Source organism: Neolamprologus brichardi, chromosome 3 (genome assembly GCF_056152115.1).
Source record: "Neolamprologus brichardi isolate AB-2024 chromosome 3, ASM5615211v1, whole genome shotgun sequence".
Taxonomy (NCBI): domain Eukaryota; kingdom Metazoa; phylum Chordata; class Actinopteri; order Cichliformes; family Cichlidae; genus Neolamprologus; species Neolamprologus brichardi.
This window is the reverse complement of record NC_142106.1, coordinates 30600121-30619143: the sequence shown is the minus strand read 5'-3', so window position 1 is coordinate 30619143 and position 19023 is coordinate 30600121. Positions and strand designations below refer to the sequence as shown.

General features: G+C 40.9%; 2 protein-coding genes across 3 annotated transcripts in view; one reads left to right on the top strand and one right to left on the bottom strand.

Annotated features, from left to right (window-relative positions):
• capn1 (calpain 1) overlaps nt 1-9480 on the top strand; it is a 30609-nt gene extending 21129 nt beyond the window's left edge. The window contains exons 6-22 of the mRNA XM_087836237.1: nt 556-724; nt 1893-1976; nt 3200-3285; nt 3432-3506; nt 4254-4414; nt 4943-5103; nt 5220-5231; nt 5336-5547; nt 7611-7650; nt 7750-7815; nt 7913-7970; nt 8081-8145; nt 8255-8323; nt 8437-8515; nt 8693-8809; nt 8993-9051; nt 9169-9480. Of these exons, the coding sequence (XP_087692363.1) occupies nt 556-724; nt 1893-1976; nt 3200-3285; nt 3432-3506; nt 4254-4414; nt 4943-5103; nt 5220-5231; nt 5336-5547; nt 7611-7650; nt 7750-7815; nt 7913-7970; nt 8081-8145; nt 8255-8323; nt 8437-8515; nt 8693-8809; nt 8993-9051; nt 9169-9195 (1540 nt within the window). The 3' untranslated portion in view covers nt 9196-9480. The remainder of the gene's footprint in view (nt 1-555; nt 725-1892; nt 1977-3199; nt 3286-3431; nt 3507-4253; nt 4415-4942; nt 5104-5219; nt 5232-5335; nt 5548-7610; nt 7651-7749; nt 7816-7912; nt 7971-8080; nt 8146-8254; nt 8324-8436; nt 8516-8692; nt 8810-8992; nt 9052-9168) is intronic.
• Nucleotides 9481-11358: 1878 nt separating this feature from the next.
• On the bottom strand, nt 11359-14370 carry pnp5a (purine nucleoside phosphorylase 5a). Of its 2 annotated transcripts, XM_006805482.3 has the most exons (6): nt 14123-14370; nt 13549-13718; nt 13346-13449; nt 13075-13250; nt 12791-12981; nt 11359-12195 (listed from the first exon to the last, which is right to left on the bottom strand). In XM_006805482.3, the coding sequence occupies exons 1-6, from the start codon at nt 14143-14145 to the stop codon at nt 11972-11974; spliced, it is 888 nt and encodes a 295-aa protein (XP_006805545.1). In that variant the 5' UTR covers nt 14146-14370; the 3' UTR covers nt 11359-11971. The 2 variants fall into 2 exon arrangements, with proteins under 2 accessions (XP_006805545.1, XP_035770120.2); XM_035914227.2 differs by lacking the exon at nt 14123-14370 and having other exon boundaries at nt 13549-14116.
• Nucleotides 14371-19023: the final 4653 nt, after the last annotated feature.

The window sequence follows — 19023 nt, the reverse complement described above, 5'->3', positions numbered from 1 at the left end:
GATTGATCCAAATTCTGTGTGTTACCCATGTTATCTGCACTTGGACATGTTGTGGTTTCACTTTTATCTATTTTTCTTACACTGTCATTGAGCCTTTCTGCTGTTTGCAGCCTGCGTTTACACTCAGTCAATTCTGATGCATTCTCGAAAGAACAAATGTTCCCTGTCCACAAGCCAAAAAGCATGATTGAGAAATACTTGAAGCTCTTAAAGAGGGCCTGAAGAAACACAGCTGCTTGAGTGGACAGCTGTGGCCCCGGTTGTAAGTTTTGGCTGGCTGTGTTGGAGAAACTCATCATTGTTCCTGTAAGTTTACGGCTTCCGAGTTAAGAGAGCTTCCTGGATGAGTGTGACGTAAAAGTAAGATTACACATATTCCTGTGCAGCCATATATGGTATTTTAGCACATTGTTAAGCAGTGACACTTTTAAATGGGAGCTCTCAAGTTTATTTTTATATTAAGGTTTAATCCTCAACTCTTAATATTAAACTATGCAGTATATTTATTTATTTTGTAGCGGGACTCCATTTAATTTCTGTTTCTCTGTGTCGCAGGTTGAATGGCTGTTATGAGGCTCTGTCAGGCGGCAGCACATGTGAGGGTTTTGAAGACTTTACTGGAGGTGTGACGGAGATGTACGATCTGAACAAAGCCCCTTCGGACCTCTTCAGCATCATCCGCAGAGCTGTTGAAAGAGGATCACTTCTTGGCTGCTCGATTGACGTCAGTACTGCAACATTCATTATTGTTACTGTTATTTTACCGGGAACTCCCACTGGGATCAAACTCTTTTACTCTTTTCAACACAATAAAGGCATGTTTTTATATTATATTCATGTAAATTATTCCAAGTCCAAGGTTCATAGTAAGAAAATGCTTTTTTTTTTAAACTTTAACAACAATCCTTACATAAATTTACTGTCACACATTCCAGTTTCCTCCAGTGTACAATTCATTTTATAATATGAGAGATTTTGCTATATCTCTTACAGTTCAGAGATCCACATAAACTGTGGACCAGCAACTAAAAGTCAGAAAAGTCTTCTCCTCAGTATTACCACTGGGGCTCAGGAGGGTCCTGTAAACAAAGCCCGTATATAGAAAACCAGGAGGGGGCAGTGAGGACAGGGAAAGGTCTGGAGCTGGCAGGAAGTCAGTGCAACTGTCAAGGACACTTTAGCAAAGCTTGTGTTTGCAGACAGGGAGGACTGAACTTCTGTAATCAGTTCAGGCCCCCCTGTTCAGTCCTCCCTGTTTCACTTGGGTCCAAAGAGCAAAATTAAAAAGGAAATGCGTTTTCTCTTCCACAGATGATGAAATTGTAAATGATTGACACGAACAGGAACGAATAAACGGAGTCCGTTTGTGTTTCTGTGCTTAGGTTTAAATGACACAGGAAAAATCTTCTATATTTACACTGTAGATTTATTCTTTGAGATTTTTGCTTTTAATGAATGTGCCATGCTGTGAGAGTGACTGCTAATTATATCGTTTAATTTCACTGACCTGCAAAAGTACGCGCGTACATCTTCTCCTGTCTTTGTTACCGTCATTCTGATTGTCTTCATCCATGGAAAAGAGTCAGCGAGGACGTCATTCACCTTTTTACAAAGCTGTGATTGCAGCCATTCCTCATATGAACAATCATGAAACTGACCTCGCAGCCCCACAGTTGTTAGTCAGTGGTGCCAGTTTGGGTCATTATGCAAACGTACCGTTTAAGGTCGGGGAAACCTGCAGTCAGCTGAAACTAAAGAAGTCACACGGATGAGTGAAAACGCCACGTCCAGATGAGCAGAGTCAACTTTCACTTGTGTGAATTGCCTTGTAGACGTCACAAACCCCTGGTTAACTCTGTTTAACTCTTTTTGTTGTGTTGCCTCATTCTCAGATCACCAGTGCAAATGATATGGAGGCCGTCACCTTCAAAAAGCTGGTGAAGGGACATGCCTACTCCCTGACTGGTGTGGAAGAGGTGAGGTCTACAAAAATTATTTAACACAACATAAAACTCCTTTCAGATTTTCATGTATTTTGAAACTGGGTATTGATCAGGTTTGGTATCAATACTAATGATATTCAGACTGCTCAGCTCTGCTGTTTACTGCAGCGTAGAGACGTATATACATCTATGCACATCACACAAACAACTATAACTAAAGAAACCAGGCTTAGGCAGTGTGTGTGTTTATTTTCTGTATTTAATGCATCTGTTTGACATTTGTTTAACCAACGAGTTTTCCTAACCAAAAAGGCAGTGCATTTATTTTCCACGGGCTTTTCCTTTACCCTTCACCCATACGTACAGCATATTATAAAGAAATGTAAATGAAATTGTGTTGAATTTGTTCTCTTTGGCTTTTGTTTTGGGCACAGCACAAGCGTCCTTTGCAGTACGGAAAAACATTGGAGTTACACCGTTAATACAAAATCAGACATTGCACTTGACTTCTGTCATGTTACCCCAGTCACACTGACAGTGACTGATGTAATGTGTTTGGTTAGCTGCAGCTTGGGTGCTTTTAAAGATTAATGAACGAATACAGAAGTAACCATTTAAACAATAACAGCAGAGTGGCCTGCAGTTAACGATCGTGGCTCAAGAGTTGGGAGTTTGCCTTGTAATCAGAAGGTTGCCGGTTCGAGCCCCGGCTTGGACAGTCTCGGTCGTTGTGTCCTTGGGCAAGACACTTCACCCGTTGCCTACTGGTGGTGGTCAGAGGGCCCGGTGGTGCCAGTGTTCGGCAGCCTCGCCTCTGTCAGTGCGCCCCAGGGTGGCTGTGGCTACAATGTAGCTTGCCATCACCAGTGTGTGAATGTGTGTGTGAATGGGTGGATGACTGGATATGTAAAGCGCTTTGGGGCCCTTAGGGACTAGTAAGGCGCTATATAAATACAGGCCATTAACCTCCAGAAATCTTATGCTTGTGTAAATGGATTCACTGGGACATCACTGGGATTTGTGTCTCCTCTTGTGATTGAACTGGGGATCTTTTTCTTGTTAGGCAAATGTGTGAGTCACTACGTGATGAAATGATCTGAATTAATGCTGGAAATGCCTTAAAATGAGCAGTTTATAACAATTTTCCCCTTTGTGAGAAAAGCTCATTAGGAACAAACGTGCGCAGGATACTAAAAAGAAGAACAAGTGAAGCAGATGGAAAACGTGTGTGTGTGTGTGTGTTTCTTTGCGTGTAGGTGTCGTACAGAGGAAACATGACAAAGCTGGTTCGCATCAGGAACCCCTGGGGAGAAGTGGAATGGACCGGAGCCTGGAGTGATAAGTATGATTTCTTTATTTTGTTCTATGCAATTAAGAATCACCAAATTTTCCTTTGAGCCTGGATGGCACTGAAAGGAATTTTCCAGCTGTTTTACTGGGTCCAGGACTTCAATTTAATTATTATTATTATTATTTTTAAACTTTCAGCGCCAGAGAGTGGGACTCTATTGATCCGTCTGCCAGAAGTCGTCTCCAAAACCGCAGCGAGGATGGTGAATTCTGGTGAGTGTACGCGAGTGTTTTGCGCGTGAAACATTTGAGACTTGTCACTGGAGTGGCGGGTCTAATGTGGATTGTCTGTCCATCCAGAAGTAAAGTGCTGGGCAAAAGTCTCAAACCAGTCCTCATGTCTTCAAATTTGGGAAATGGGTTGACTGATTTATTGAAATATGAGCTAACATGCTTGGAAATACTTACAATGGGGAAACAAACACCTCAGATTTTCCCCCCAAATCCTTCAGGATATACTGCGCAGCTAAAACATGGCAAGTCTTCAGCAGGTGCAAAAATATAATTTTGTGCTGTCAGACAGTGATATACTTGAGATGTTTTATAGATTTGAATAGATTCATTAAAGAAACGGGAACAATTTGGGTTTTTTTGTGACAGTCTCTTATGTCTAGACATAACACTGAGTCATCCCTTACACGCCTTTTTAATGCTTAAATGATTTAGAAGTCAGTGTTAAGTGTCTTAATATTCCTCTAAAAAAAATAATCCAGTACAAGGGCTGAACTGAGAATGAAGAAGCCCATTGAAACACCTGCAGAGAGCCAGGAGAGCTAATGCTCACTTTAATGATGACAAAGTCTTCCTCTTTGGAAGCAAACTATAAAGAAATGAGGGGTGACTCAAGACTTTTGCACAGTACTGAAGTTGTTTGAATTGTCTGTTTTTCTTCAGCACTGAAACGAGGTTCCATCTTTGGACTTAATGATTGAAAACTAACGATAAAATCGAATCTTTCAGGATGTCATACACTGATTTTCTGCGTGAGTTCTCTCGTCTGGAGATCTGCAACCTGACGGCGGACGCCCTGCAGAGCAGCCAGATGAAGAAATGGAGCTCCTCACTTTTTCAGGGGGAGTGGAGGAGAGGCAGCACAGCCGGAGGCTGCAGGAACTACCCAGGTAAGATTAGTGGTGCAAGTGAGAAGAAGGGGAAATTCGCAGGGTAGGACATGGACAGTTGTTGCATCTCACCAGACCCGTGTCTCGTGGTGTTTTAATTCTGCTTAATACGATTTTTACTTCAGGAATTTTTGTAATCAAAAAAGGCAAGTGGGAAGATTGAGTGAGGAAGGGATTGGGTTAACTTCCTGAAGGAATGTGAACCAGTGACTTCTATTTAAGCAATGAAACAATGCATTGTCTTTTAAAAGGTTTTGGAGATTCTCTACCAAGGCAGGCAGAAAATGGGACAGTTTTCAGGATTTACTGCAGTATAAATAGGTGTTAAGGGCTATGTGGTTATTGTCTCTTCACATGTGATGTATCTTGTTAATTTGTTTTTAATTGTGATTATCTTTCACAGAAATGTCATTCAGTGTTTAATAAGACAGAGCAGGCTGTGCATTAGCTCACTTTGTTCCTTGTTACTGAACATCAGTTTATAGCCTGAAAAGGAAACACTTTAACTTTTTCATCTTTTGTCTCCAGCAAGTTTTTGGCTGAATCCTCAGTTCAAGATCATGCTGCAGAACCCAGACCAGCAGGGCAATCCAGACTGCAGCTTTGTGGTTGCCCTCATGCAAAAGGACCGCAGGAAGAAACGGCGAGAGGGCCAAGACATGGAAACCATCGGTTTTGCTCTGTACGAGGTTAGCAAAAAAAAGTAGATTTATTTCTTATTGACTGCTTTCTTTCTCTCTTTCTTTTTTCCTTTTTTTTTAACAACACTGATTATAATCATGTTCCATCTCTGCTTTCTTTGCAGGTTCCAGATCAGGTATGAGGTTTTTCTACTTTCCACATATACACATATATATATATATATATATTACAGAGAATAGAATAAAAACATAATGCTACCTCTGTTAATGCCCCTCTCAGTTCAAAGGGAGTTCAGGGGTCCACCTGAAGCGAGACTTTTTCCTCAGTCATGCCTCCAGCGCTCGATCAGAAACCTTCATCAACTTGAGGGAGGTCAGCTCACGTTTGAAGCTGCCGAAAGGGGAGTACATAATCGTCCCCTCCACCTTTGAGCCAAACAAAGACGGCGACTTCGTCCTCAGGGTGTTCTCTGAGAAGCCTGCAGGCTCTGAGTAAGTAGCCACCGGCTTGCAGGAAGTGTAGAAGACATGTTTGGGATTTAGACTGTATATACAACATTATATACAAAAAAGGTTCCACAACGCCTTATAACTTCACAAGACAGGCCTATTAACTTTATTAGTGATGACGCATCTGGAATGGCCTTCCCAAAGCCCCGACCTCGACCTTATTCAAAACTCTCAGTTTAAAGAAACTCCGCCAAGAGGAGTTAACTAATATCCAGCCAGGATTATGCCAGAAGCTTGGTTGAGGTCCAGCTTGCTAAGGGAAATTCAACCAAATATTATTGGTGATGTATGTGTGACTATTACAGGCTGTACATATACTTTTGGTATATGTACAGGCTAAAATTATTGCATCCAAATCTTGTTTATATAAATATAATGCTAGTGTATGTCTGTGAAGGTTCTCAGTCATCCAGGTCATCGTAGTCAAAGGAGCTTGGAAAGAAAAGTGTCTGGACTTCTTTAAGTTGCTTGAAGACGTTTCACCTCTCATCCGAGAAGCTTCTTCAGTTCTAAGGTCAAATGGTGGAGAGTCCCAGATTTAAACCTAGTGGGAGTTTCCCCCCATAGAGGGACAAAGAACCCCTGATGATCCTCTAATCGCCTGAGCCAAGGTGTGGAACTGGGTGTGGGTCCCAATCAGCCAGAGTTTCGGGTGAGCTCACTGTGAAACCTGGCCCCACCTTATCATGCGAATTCCTAAGGTCAGATGGCCCAGGGTGTGAGTGGGCGTTAAGGCGTCTGGGAAGGGATCTCAAAACTGGATTATAGATGGCAGACAGTTGGTGTCGTAAACCACCGCCTCTGTTCAAAGATGGTCGCTCACAGTGGACATAATGGCTTCTTTCACTCCTCTTTCAAACCATCTGTCCTCTCTGTCCAAAATGTGAACATTGGCATCCTCGAAAGAGTGACCTTTGTCCTTTAGATGCAGATGAACTGCTGAGTCTTGTCCTGTGGAGGTGGCTCTTCTATGTTGTGACATGCACTGCACTGTACAGCAGCGGTCCCCAACCTTTTTTGTGCCACGGACCGGTTTATGCCCGACAATATTTTCACAGACCGGCCTTTAAGGTGTTGCGGATAAATACAACAAAATAAAACTAGTACTGGTACCAAAAAAAAGAAGATTTATTCATAACACACGTGAAAAGACCAAGGAAAACTGAGTTAACGATAAAAAAGATAACAAAATAACGCTGAAAACCGATAAAAACCCTGAAAACTATACATTTCACACCTGAGCCTCAACTGTCGCGGCCCGGTACCAAATGACTCACGTACCGGTCCGAGGCCCAGGGGTTGGGGACCGCTGCTGTACAGCATACACCACATTGTTAAGTTTGTGTTTTGGAGTTTTGTCTTTGGGATGAACCCGTTTCTGTCCGAGTGTGTTGCTGGGTCTGAAGTGGAATCCTTCACTGCGCACATTAACGCCGTGGATAAAAACATCAAGTTCACCAGGGAAGACACAAAGGATAACTGTTTGCCTTTCCTGGACTGCGCTGTGCACATTGAAGAGAATGGCAACCTCAACATCGAAGTTTACCAGAAGCCCACACACACGGACCAGTACCTCCTCTTTGACTCCCATCACCCTCTGGAACACAAACTTGGAGTAATTAGGACCCTACACCACCGGGCAGAACATGTTCCCTCATGTGATTAGATAGATGATCATCAGGGGTCCTTTGTCCCTCTTTGGGGGGAAACTCCCACGGGGTTTAAATCTGGGACTCTCCACCATTTGACCTTAGAACTGAAGAAGCTTCTCGGATGAGAGGTGAAACGTCTTCAAGCAACTTCAAGAAGTCCAGACTCTTTTCTTTGCAAGCTCCTTAGACAATGCTAGTGTATAGGTACTCAAAAGCTAAACATAAATGTGTTAACATCCTGTCAAAAGGGAGTTCACATGATTATTGTGTTTTTCTCTGTACGTATTATTGTAGTGTCTACCATATTGATGCAATTGTTGTTGTGATTGGGAACTTTATAATCGAAACTGAAGTCTAAACCTGACTTCAGCTGTTGTCTTGTTTCTCCATCAGGGAGCTCGATGATGAAGTTAAAGCAGATATTCCAGCAGAGGTGAGAAGAAGTGACCCCATGTGACCACATCTGGCCATATTGTGCGAAAGGAGGTGGGGAAAAAAGCATGTAGTGAACACATCTCTCTTTGTGTTTCAGGTTCAGCTAGATGAGAGTCAGATTGACCCAAGCTTCAAGAATCTCTTCAGGCAGCTGGCAGGAGCAGTAAGCACGCTCTCAAAACTTGTAGGAGATAGCAATAGTAGTCCAAGGCATCTGCGCAGTCACATTTAATATAACGTACATCTGTTTGTGCCCACAGGACATGGAGATCAGTGTCACAGAGCTGCAAACCATATTAAACAGGATCATCAGCAAACGTAAAGCACTGCCATTATGAAATGTTTCTAACATAGTTTAGAGTTCAATATTTAAAAAAGACGTGTATTCTTCTCTCTTTTCACTTCACTTCACTTCCTGCCGTCCACAGATAAAGACCTGAAGACAGATGGCTTCTCACAAGAAGCTTGTCGCAGCATGATTAACCTCATGGATGTATCCTTGATGTGAAGTTGAAATATCTGCTTCCTGTTTCTTTTGTTTCTGGATCTCTTCACGTTAATGTCTCTCTGACCACGAAATGTTCCTTAGCGTCTTCACTCAGACTGATGGCACTGGGAAGTTGGGCCTGACAGAGTTTCACGTACTCTGGGAAAAGATTAAACGATACCTGGTGAGAGTTAAATTGCATGACTGAGTTAAGAGTGAATAGCTGGTGCACTGGTGTTTAAATTTTGTTATTTGATTCAAACTGGTGGTCTCTTGTCCCCCCCTCCCCGTATCTAGACTGTATTCAGGCAGTTTGACGTGGACAAATCGGGCACCATGAGCTCCTACGAAATGAGAATGGCTCTTGAATCTGCAGGTATTATTCTTTAATATTAAAGTGCAAAAAAGAGAGCAAAAAAAAAAAAAATCACAAAAGCACTTTTAAGTCCCAGCAGTATATGCAGAAAGCATTTTTTCTGAGTTGTAGGTGGAGCACCTTCGATGACATTTTTTCACATTGTTGTATGGGTTTTCTTGCTTTTGCTTCCTTCAGGTTTCAAGTTGACTAACCACCTGTTCCAGCTGATCATCCTGCGATACACAGAGGCAGACATGGCTGTCGACTTTGACAACTTTGTCACCTGTTTGGTCAGACTGGAGACAATGTTCAGTGAGTGACACTATTGCAGTTGTTCACTGGTTCACAAGGGACAGTCTAACTGCTTGTGCAACTATATCCTGCTTTGCTGTAAAAAACCACAAACATACAGGGCACGGCTGCAAAGCTTAACAGAAGCTAAAATACGTCGTACTGTTCTCAGTCAAATGATCTTTTTTGTTTCTCTTACTGCAGAAACCTTTAAGAACCTGGACACTGATGGAGATGGTCAGATATCTCTAAACTTCTTCCAGGTATAAATTCCCATCACAAATGCTGTTGTATAAACAAAAGCTTGTTTTTCTCATTCACTCTCTGTGATTTATTAAGAGTTTTCATTCATTAATTCCAACATTCTCTTTGTTCTGCAGTGGATCAGCCTGACCATGTTTGCCTAAAGATGAGTGGACTCCTCTGTAACTTTTGCACTGCAGCTCTTGGTCTGTTATGTGGTTTCAGAAGTGCCTTTTTCCCTTCAGTTCTTCCTCACCCTCTATGCTGCACATTGCTGAGGTCCTCTGATGCTTAAAAACCCTTAAAATCTTGATTACAGTGCCTGTACTGAAAATGTGTCGCCAACTGAAAGACGCCTGCTTCTCCACTTCGGTCAACTCTGTGATAAAACTGGCTACTCTGGGGTCCGAAATAAAACACCTGATTCAATCTGAGGGTGTGGAGACATACTTGTATTTTTCTTTTCTTTTTTTAACTGGACCAGAACTTGTTAACGTACCAAATTTAGTTTACAAGCTAGCTTTACTTTTTTGTAAAGTTAACACTGTAGGCTACATGCTAAAGCTAGCTTTACCTTTTTGTAAAGTTAACTGTGTAGGCTACATGCTAAAGCTAGCTTTATAGAAAGTTACTAAACACATGATGAAGTGCCAAAATTGTATTAATGTCACTCAAAGCCCACAGAAACTTTACAGTGTATTTTACTAAGGTAACTATGACATGATACCAAAGCCAAAGTAGTGTTTATATGTTACATTACCAAGTGTAATGTCTTAAATGTGACATGGTCCAGGCCTACGTTGTTTTGCTAGCATTACATAATTTGAAACATTAAGCAGACATAAGGCTGATGCAGCGTTACCACGACCAGATTTTGTTTGTAGGGTTTCTTGCCATCAACTTTAAAAATTAAAATAAATTATGTGAAGTTATTTATTTGCTCAATTACATTGTGAGATTACATTCTTCAATCAGCTAGCTGTTGTGTTTTTGGGGTTTCAATCGCGTGTTGCCAACAGGGAAATTTCAGGATGCCCTTCACTGGACAAACTTCGCAAAATCACAGTCATAAGATGGTTGAAGGGTGCTTTTAAAAATTGTCATTGTCTGTCTTTATAAATGCTGATAACGATAGACTGGCAAGTAGTTGTTATCAGTCGATAATATTGGCCCACAGATAATTTGGTTGGGTTTTTAATAATTCTGATATAGTATGAATGTGGTTATTAATACATTAGCCAGACTTCCATCTTTAGTATAGCTTGTTTGGGTTTTTCTAATCACTTCACTCTAACTTAATAACGTTATAATTAAATATTTACCACCTAATCTTCAGGGTTTTTTCCGCCCCTTTGACGTGAGAGAGGTTTGACTCCATTTGTGTTTGAGCTTTGTTGCATGTTGGGGTTTCGGTAAATACCTCTGTGGCCAAATTCAAATGGCGACTGCTTAAATCAGCTGCTTATATTTGAAGACAATCTTTAGAAAACCCAGTGCTGGATGCAGTCGAAGTGGAGAGTTGCTTAGTGTGCTGGCTGGCATAGATGACTGTGCGTTATAAATCTATTAGTAGTTTGTACTGTAGCATCACTGCTGGCCTCTTACATCCTGTGCCAAACTTTGCTTTCACCTCAGCATAAAGGGCCCGTTCAGATTTTGCAGAGACAATGGTGAGGTGCTCGATCATTGTGAATGTTTTATTCTAATATATACAAGCTTATCTTTATGCATGGCTCTGTTTTTGTTTTCTTGTTTTGTAAAGTAGGAAATAAACTGGACTTTAAAGTGGTAATAAAAAGGGATGTGTCAAAGCTGTTTGAGTCTTGCCTTTTGAAGGGAACAATATGTCAAAGTTTCGGGTAAGGGTAAACGGGGATGGGTGGATATGTTTGTATGCATGCTGTGTGAAATGTGATATATTGTATGACTGTCTCATTTCTGTCCCGTCAGGAAAGCAAGAGTTTTATCCGAGGTATTCCAGAGTTACATGATGCCGCCTGGAGCATCTACATGTAATGTGCCACAGTTTTTAAATGACAGTCTCTTTTGTTCTGCCAAAAACTTACAAATTTTTGCCTTTTTTTTTTTATTTTTAAGCACTTTTCTTTGAGAAGTACTGCCAAACCCTCACATTTTTAAGATACTCTGACATTCTTGTCTTCTTTAATGTTAAGTGATGTTTGTTTAAAATTGTGTAATGTTTACAGTAATAACTTTTTTGGGTCCCTTTGTGAACCAAACCCTTCATTATGCAATGCGTTGGTTTACTGTGTAGCTTTCTCTGTATCACTTCTTCTATATAAACTTTGGAAATAAACGTGGAGAGGTTTTGAGTTAATGTCTAAGTTTTATTGGTCTTGCACCGTCCACAGAAAACAAACAAAAAAACAAAATCAAGGCTGCAAATAAATCCGTGGAAATGGGTGTGATCCATGATAGGGGGGAAATACACAAACTTGATATAGTAATAAATAGTACATTTAACAATAACATCCTACAAAAACAGGTACACTCAAATACATTACATACAATATAAGTTCGGTTAATGTACACATCTTTACAACCTTATAAAATTAAGACTTTTACAGCAGATTTTGGCTCTTTTTAAGTTAAATTGCAGACATTTACAAGGGGGATTCTATATTGTAAGATAAGGGAAAAAAATAACACTTTGTTTAAAATTATATAAAAAGAACTGAACAACTTTCTTCTGGAGCTGCTCAGCAGGGGAATGTGTAACCTTTTGTGCACAGTGACATGAAATACGAGAACAGTTGAGTACGTTTTCAAAGATTCTGTGTCTGTGTGTCCAAGTGAGATTCTTCAGGTAACTATAATCCTTTCACCTTTTGACCTCAGGCTAAAATCAGCTCAACTGAGTGGGATTTTCTTCAATGTAGAACATGACCACATAAAATCCCAGAGGCCTAAACACGGCTGTTAGTCTCTTAGGCCGTAGTTGTTGTGCACAATTTTGGTCACCATGGTGGAAACGAGCCTCTCCAGCTGTGCCGCCCGCTGCCTGCCCACCTGGAGGACCTCCTCGTGATTGGCCCTCTCTTCGCTGTCGTAGTCCATCACAACCTGGTTGGTGATCAGGGAGAGGGCGAAGACGCGCATGCCACAGTGCCGAGCGACGATCACCTCATGGGCTGTGCTCATGCCTGGAGAGGAAAAGATCGAGACAAATATAAACAACTCTAATAGAAAGAATAGAGTAGCCATAAACCAGCCAGTGCACACAAGAAAGGATGTAAAAATGCAAATAACACAAAAGAGATGTTTTCCTTGTTTCTAATTGGCTTGGGAACTATGTCCTGTAATGTTGAGAAACCTGGGATTTATAGTGTTATCAAAAGAAGAAGAACTGCAGATCTAATACTGCTGAAACCAACTTCGCTTAAGCTAATTTAGAGGCTTCTAATAGGTTTTACTGCTTTAATTTCATGAGAAGTCTCGGTATAAATGCATACAAAGAAGACTCACATTAGGAAACTTAAATTTATGTTTTTCACGTGTTTTTGCTCCTCAAAGGTAAAGCTTCAAGTTGAGGTTTGGGCAGCCCGGGGCAAATCACATGTTTTCAAAGTCACTGCAGCAAAAGGACTTCAAGCATTTCTACTGAACTGTCATTTCTTGATTCTGATTCTGATTGACACGTCTTAAAAATCCAGATGTGTAGATTATGATCTGATTAAAGTTTTGGGGCTTTACAGTCATTTGTTACATTTACTCAGATCAACAAAACAATCAGCTCACCGACAGCATCAGCGCCAAGTCTATGCAGCATGCGACCCTCTGCGATTGTCTCAAATGTTGGCCCACCCAGCACACAGTACACTCCCTCCTTTAGGAAATCTCCATAGCCCAGATCCTGTCCCACGTCCATGGCCAGCTGCTGCAGCTCTCTGTCGTATGCATCGGACATGCATTGGAAACGTACGCCAAACCTGACAGACGAAGGAAGACAGGAAGAAGATTAGGTTAAGCTTATAGGAGGTTTAAATGTCTGCTTTTTATGGCTGTACGAGAACACGTCTCACCGCTCATCGTTGGGTCCATTCAGAGGATTGATGCCAGCGAAGCCGGGCAGGTTGAGGTGGTCTTTGATGATCATGATGTCTCCCATTTTAAAGTCATGGTTGAGGCCTCCGGCTGCATTGGTCAGCATCACCGTCTCAACACCGAGCAGCTTGAAGATGCGCATAGGCAATGTAATCTGGAAAAAAGAACATCACAGAATATAAATGAAGAATATTTTGGGGGGATCTTGCTGAAAATTACGGGATATTTTTTTTGCAAACACACACATACCTTCTGTACCGAGTAGCCCTCATACAGGTGGAAACGTCCCTGCATGCAAACGCACGGCCTTCCTTTTAAGTGTCCAAACACCAGCTTCCCCGCATGTCCGTGCACTGTGGGAATTCAAAAATATAACAGTGAACATCAGCAGGAGCTGCTCAGCTGATGTGGAGTCACCATGGTAAAGTGTCGGTGTAGTAGGTGTAGCTCACCTGTGCTCTGCGGAAAGTTGGGGATGTCTTTGTAGTTAAAGGCCACCTGGTCCTTTAACAGGTCAGCGAGCCCTCCGAGCCCTGACCCGCACACAATGCCCACAGTGGGTCGGATGTCTGTCTGGGCAAGCAGCCAATCAGCAGTGGCCTTGCATTCCTCGTAGCTGTAGCTGGATGACATTAACAAAAGGGCAGAGGTCAGGCAGATCACAGTCCAGTCCAGCACACATGAACACATCTCCCTGCAATCTAATAACTTAAAAAAGTTTAAATCAAATATATTAAAGTCCAATATCAATTTTATTGACTGATTTTTACAACATTAGAACATTCCAAACTCTTTACTTCCACTCAATTGTGAAACGCGCTTCATTATGTAATTAGATGCGTCGCTCCTCTTGGAATGAATCATTTCTCGACACTCCACCGCGAACAAGAGCGCATGCGCGTATTATTTTTGCCTCCCCTCAGTCCGGTCTATTTTTTCACGCTATCCAAAGCCGGCCGTGAAAGAGCCACGTGCTGAGCAACACTGAACGAGAAAAAGTAATTAAAAAATTAGAAATCTACTCACCAGCTGTTTGCCTCTGGAAACATTTCGGAAGATAAATGAAGCGGCTGAGAATGTAAGAAAAAAAATGTAGGTGTAAATACAGACTTAAAGTTTTAAGTCTGAAAAAAAAAAAGTTTTTAAGGCGTATAAAAATATCAAAGAGAAGGTGGAAACGGTAAAAAGTCTTCTGTTGAGTTCTTCTTCTCTTTTAGAGTCCCGTGAAGTATTCAGCTCTTCTCTCTCACTTCTGTGGAAAGAGGGGCAGCTGCAGACTTTATCATAGGACCGGCGACTCCCCCCCTCCCGCTCCCTCCTCTGCTGACGCATGTACCTGCTGCAGTTTCATTGGCTGAGCGGACACACCTTCAGACCGGTATGCCACAGAGAAATACACACCCACGGAACATCCTGTACTACAGGTGGAGCTGGATATAAGAGTTTTCACGACATTTCCCACTCCAGCCCACTCATTACTTTTCATGTTATGTTCACATAAACAATCTATGATGTTTCCAGATCCACTCATCCAAGTAATTATATTTATAAGTTAAAGTAACCATTCAGTCTTTATCGATCGTTACTCTCACCGATTAAAAACAAAAGATGTTGTGGTTTCGGACACACAGCGTGTTTTTGAACATCACGTGTTTGTGGTCCACTTGTTCTCGTCATCAGTCTGCGAGTACTGTGTGTTATTGTGTGACGCAAGTTTTAAACCAATACATCTTACTGTCATCTGCAGTATGTGCAGTATGTAGTCATTTGTTTCTATAATGTTGGGCTTATAATATACATTTTCTCCGCTTTAGAAGGAAAATGTAAACTTTGACTTATTTACAGACAATAACAGTAGCTACTTCAGTTATGTTGCATAGTGATTTCACACAATTTTAAAATGTGATACAGTTATGGTCACAGATGTATGTATAAAGACATTTAGTTAGATTATATCCAACAGTCAGATGATGCTCACATGATAATCTGACTAACATCAGTTTTATTGTCTAACTAATTTTTTTCCTCACAATCTACCAACAGAGACAAACATGTACAGTATATTTATGTGTGCAGCGGTGCATAGATGTTGGAATAAATAAGAAATGGATAACTTGTTTCTATATATCCAGAATGAGGACTCAACAGTAATATATAGTATATACAGCACAAGTATGTACAATGGTATGCAGATATATTTACAACAAAACAGTATAAATAGCACACTTTGGCTCAGCAGCAGATATGCTGAATGTTTAGATAGAGACAATTTTTTTGTCTGATTTTTTTGTAAATGTATTATACTAATATTACTGGTATTTACTTTACCTCGAGTTAAATCTTTTATTTTATAATAAATTCTATTATATTATAATTTATTTGCTTTGATGAAAAATCATGTGACCTGTGTTTGCTCTGAGTATCAGAAACTACCAAATAACTCTACAGCCTTGTTTAATAAATAAGTTTGGAAACAAATAACAACTAGTTTCTATTCAGCCTTCTCTCTAACTGTGCATTGCTTAAAAATGGATTGCATCATCATTTATCATTATGCATTTATTACTAAAATGTTTTGGAACACGTACAAGTAGACAACACATCCTGTTTAGAGTGTGCCTGTATTGTAAATAAGAAAAGTTACAGCTCAGTAATTAAAAGCATGTCACTTGGACTGAATGTCCAGTAATCGATGTGGATCAACACAGTAAACCACGGATCACAAAACAGATTAATAGATTTGTTTCCAAACTGGGGCGATACAGATGTGATTATGTTGTAAAAGGAGATAACCAATGTCATGGTGGTGAAAGCTGAAAAGTAATTCTCTTTATAAGTTAAAGTATGTAAAGTTGAACTCCATTAAACTATAATGTAAAAGTAGGAGAACTCATTAACCAGCATGACCAGTCAACTTAGTATTTATTACTTACTTTAACATTCACACAGCATTTTTAAGCACATTACAACTAAATCTGGTTAATTTATTTAAAATTGTATGGGAGGCTTTGGCTCAGGTGGTAGAGCGGGTCCTCTACCAATCGGAAGACTGGTGGACTGATTCCTGACCCCTCCAGACTTCCTGCTAATGTATCCTTGGGCATAATCCGTGTGTGTGTGAATATTAGCACTTGTTGTTCCAGTGTGTGTGATTGGAGATATGACACTTGCAGTTTAAAGTGCTTTGAGGGTTTGACTGAGTAGAAGGATGATACGTAACAACCAGTCCATTTCTAGTTATCATTATTATTATCATTATTATTATTTAAGCTTCTTTTAGAGTAAATCTGACTAGTTTCGAGATCTATTTAGAAATTAATGCGCGAGTCATGAAAGAAGTCGTTTCAGTTTTTCACTGATGTATAGTCTAGCACTGGTGCTGGTGCCAAGCTTGATGTTTTAGGCAGGACAACAATGATTATAAATACCCAGGGCAAAAGCTGGAACCACAAATGAAAAGGCTGGAGCTACTTTCACAACTTCACCAACAGGAAGATCAGGCCTGTTCACTTGTTGTCGATTGTTTTTACCTTCTTGCAAAAAAGAGTAAGGCTGGGCTTATTCAAGTTTCTTAAAAGAGGCCGTCTATGTCTGCTGTGAACGACTGTCTTCGAACAAAGAGGGTGGTCTCTGACATCAATTGTCAGCCACCTACGATGCAGCATTGAGATCCTTTCTCAGACGCCTCAATCCCCACTCACACCTTTTGTTAGGTCACCTCAATAGATCACCCAACTAGGTGAAGCAAAACAGCGGTTGCACTCGAAACCTCTGATGGTAATGACCCACACCTTTTTCACACCTTGGCCCATGTGATGAGGCACATGATCAATAGTGGGTCAACAATCCTCTTCAGGGAATCTCCCACTGGGTTTAAATACCTGACACTCTCCACCATTTAGTTTTAGGACTGAAGAAGCCTCTTGGATGGGAGTTGAAATATCTTCACAAAACCTAGAGTCCAATGCTAAGGTATCTCTAATGCATAACTGAAGGGAGAGGAGAGAAGGATGTCCATGAAGGATTTGTGTCAGTGCTGCACTAATGAGGTGAATTTAGATAATTCATCTATCAAGTTTCCTCCACTTATCCAGTTCAAACTATGACTGGACTGGAGCCTAACTCAGTTCTCATAGGGTGGGAGACGGGATACACCATAGACAGGGACACTAATCTATAACAGGGCCAACACAGTGAGACAGATGAGGACCCATGCTTATATTCACACCCACAACCAGTTTAGAAACACCAGTTAGCCTAATGCATGTCTCTGGACTGTGGGAGGTCCTGGGTTTGAATACATCATCTGGCCATGGCCTTTCTGTGTGGAGTTTGCATGCTCTCTGCGTGGTTTCTGAATAAACAGTCATCTGCCTCTATGTGTTAACCCTGTCCAGAGTGTACCTGGCCTCTTGCCGTATGGGAGCTGTGATAGGCTGCTACCTATGACCCTGAATTGGAAAGTTGAATCAAATGGATAGAGATAGTCTCTAATCATTACGTAAGTTATCTATTGATTTAATAGATAAGCAAAGAGGCCAAAACCCCCACATGCTTATCAAAGTCTACAGCAGCCAAAACATAGGTAGGACCTTGAATTGTTGATCGGCACTGACAAGTAAGAAGACTTGTTAGTCTAATTCTCCGTGTGTGTTACAGTTTGTTTCCAGGTCAGTCACCTCTCTGTTTGGGTTCTGGCTTCTGCACATCAGTTTTTGACTTTGCTTGATAACACATGGTAGTTGTTGACCTGTTGACCTCTGTGTCCCTCCCCTCATTTAGAGCTAACACACCTTTGGATTAGCCAGTGAGCTGGGGCCATTTCATTTCCTCACAAAGCCCACAGTAACCTTTTTACCTATTTTCTCCTCACCCAACTAAATGTTTAAAAATTGTTCAGAGGGATTGCGTGTATTACAAAAGTTCTCCAACTATCTGCACACTGGATGGATAAAAAGGAACATCACCTATGTCTTTTTTCTTCCTGCACTTGGTCTACACCTTTAGAAAAATTGTGACATAGAAATGAAAGTTTATTTTAAGGTTTAGGTTAGATCAGGAGGATAGGAAAATATACAATGTGCTAAACAATAAACATACTACTCACACTTGACATCATGATGAGCAGATCAAGTGCCAAGTGCGGCAGATGGCCCCGCCCCTCCCTGAGCCTGCTTCTGCCGGAGGTTTCTTCCTGTTAAAAGGGAGTTTTTCCTTCCCACTGTCGCCAAAGTGCTTGCTCATAGGGGGTCATATGATTGTTGGGTTTTTCTCTGTATCTATTATTGTAGATAAAGCGCCTTGAGGTGACTGCTGTTGTGATTTGGTGCTATATACATAAATTGAATTGAATTGAATGAGCTGATGAAGTTTGATTTAGCCCAGTGACTAAAAAAATCCTCCTTCCTATAGGCTGTGAAAATAAATAACTACAAAGTTCATGATTTATCTCAGTTTTTTATACTGGAAATTAGAGGAAATTATATTTTTGAGATTTGGTGGATTTTATTTAAATGACACGACCCACTGGTTTAGTTTTTTTTGTCAAAGATATTAAGTGACTGGTTTAGTTTGCATGTTTGTTGTTTGCTAGCAGGGCTACTAAAAAAGAAATCGGTGGAGCTTGGCCACTCACAGAAGTGATCCGTTTTTGGATTTATTCTGGAAATGGCCCTGAAATTATAAGATTGCAAGATATGGCAAAATCTCACATGTGTACCATTTTAATGTGGTCAACAAAACATCAGGAAAGAAAAACATCTGGGCCTACATCTCCTTCTTGATCCAAAGACGTGTGGAGAAACTTCTCAGCCTCTGGTCACCTCATGTTATGTAACTCATGTCTGACTGGTTGCAACACTGTTGCCAGTCTGCATTCTGCCAAACGGCATCTACGCCTGAATAAACAGCCATCGATTTATTTCAGA

What these genes read in the sequence shown, in the direction of transcription:
- pnp5a (XM_035914227.2), bottom strand. Translation starts at nt 13,786, where the DNA reads ATGTGTTCATGTGTGCTGGACTGGACTGTGATCTGCCTGACCTCTGCC. An exon ending in CAACTTTCCGCAGAGCACAG is followed by an intron (nt 13,450 to 13,548) that starts GTGAGCTACACC and finishes GAATTCCCACAG; the next exon opens with TGCACGGACATGCGGGGAAG. An exon ending in AATGGACCCAACGATGAGCG is followed by an intron (nt 12,982 to 13,074) that starts GTGAGACGTGTT and finishes TTCGTCTGTCAG; the next exon opens with GTTTGGCGTACGTTTCCAAT.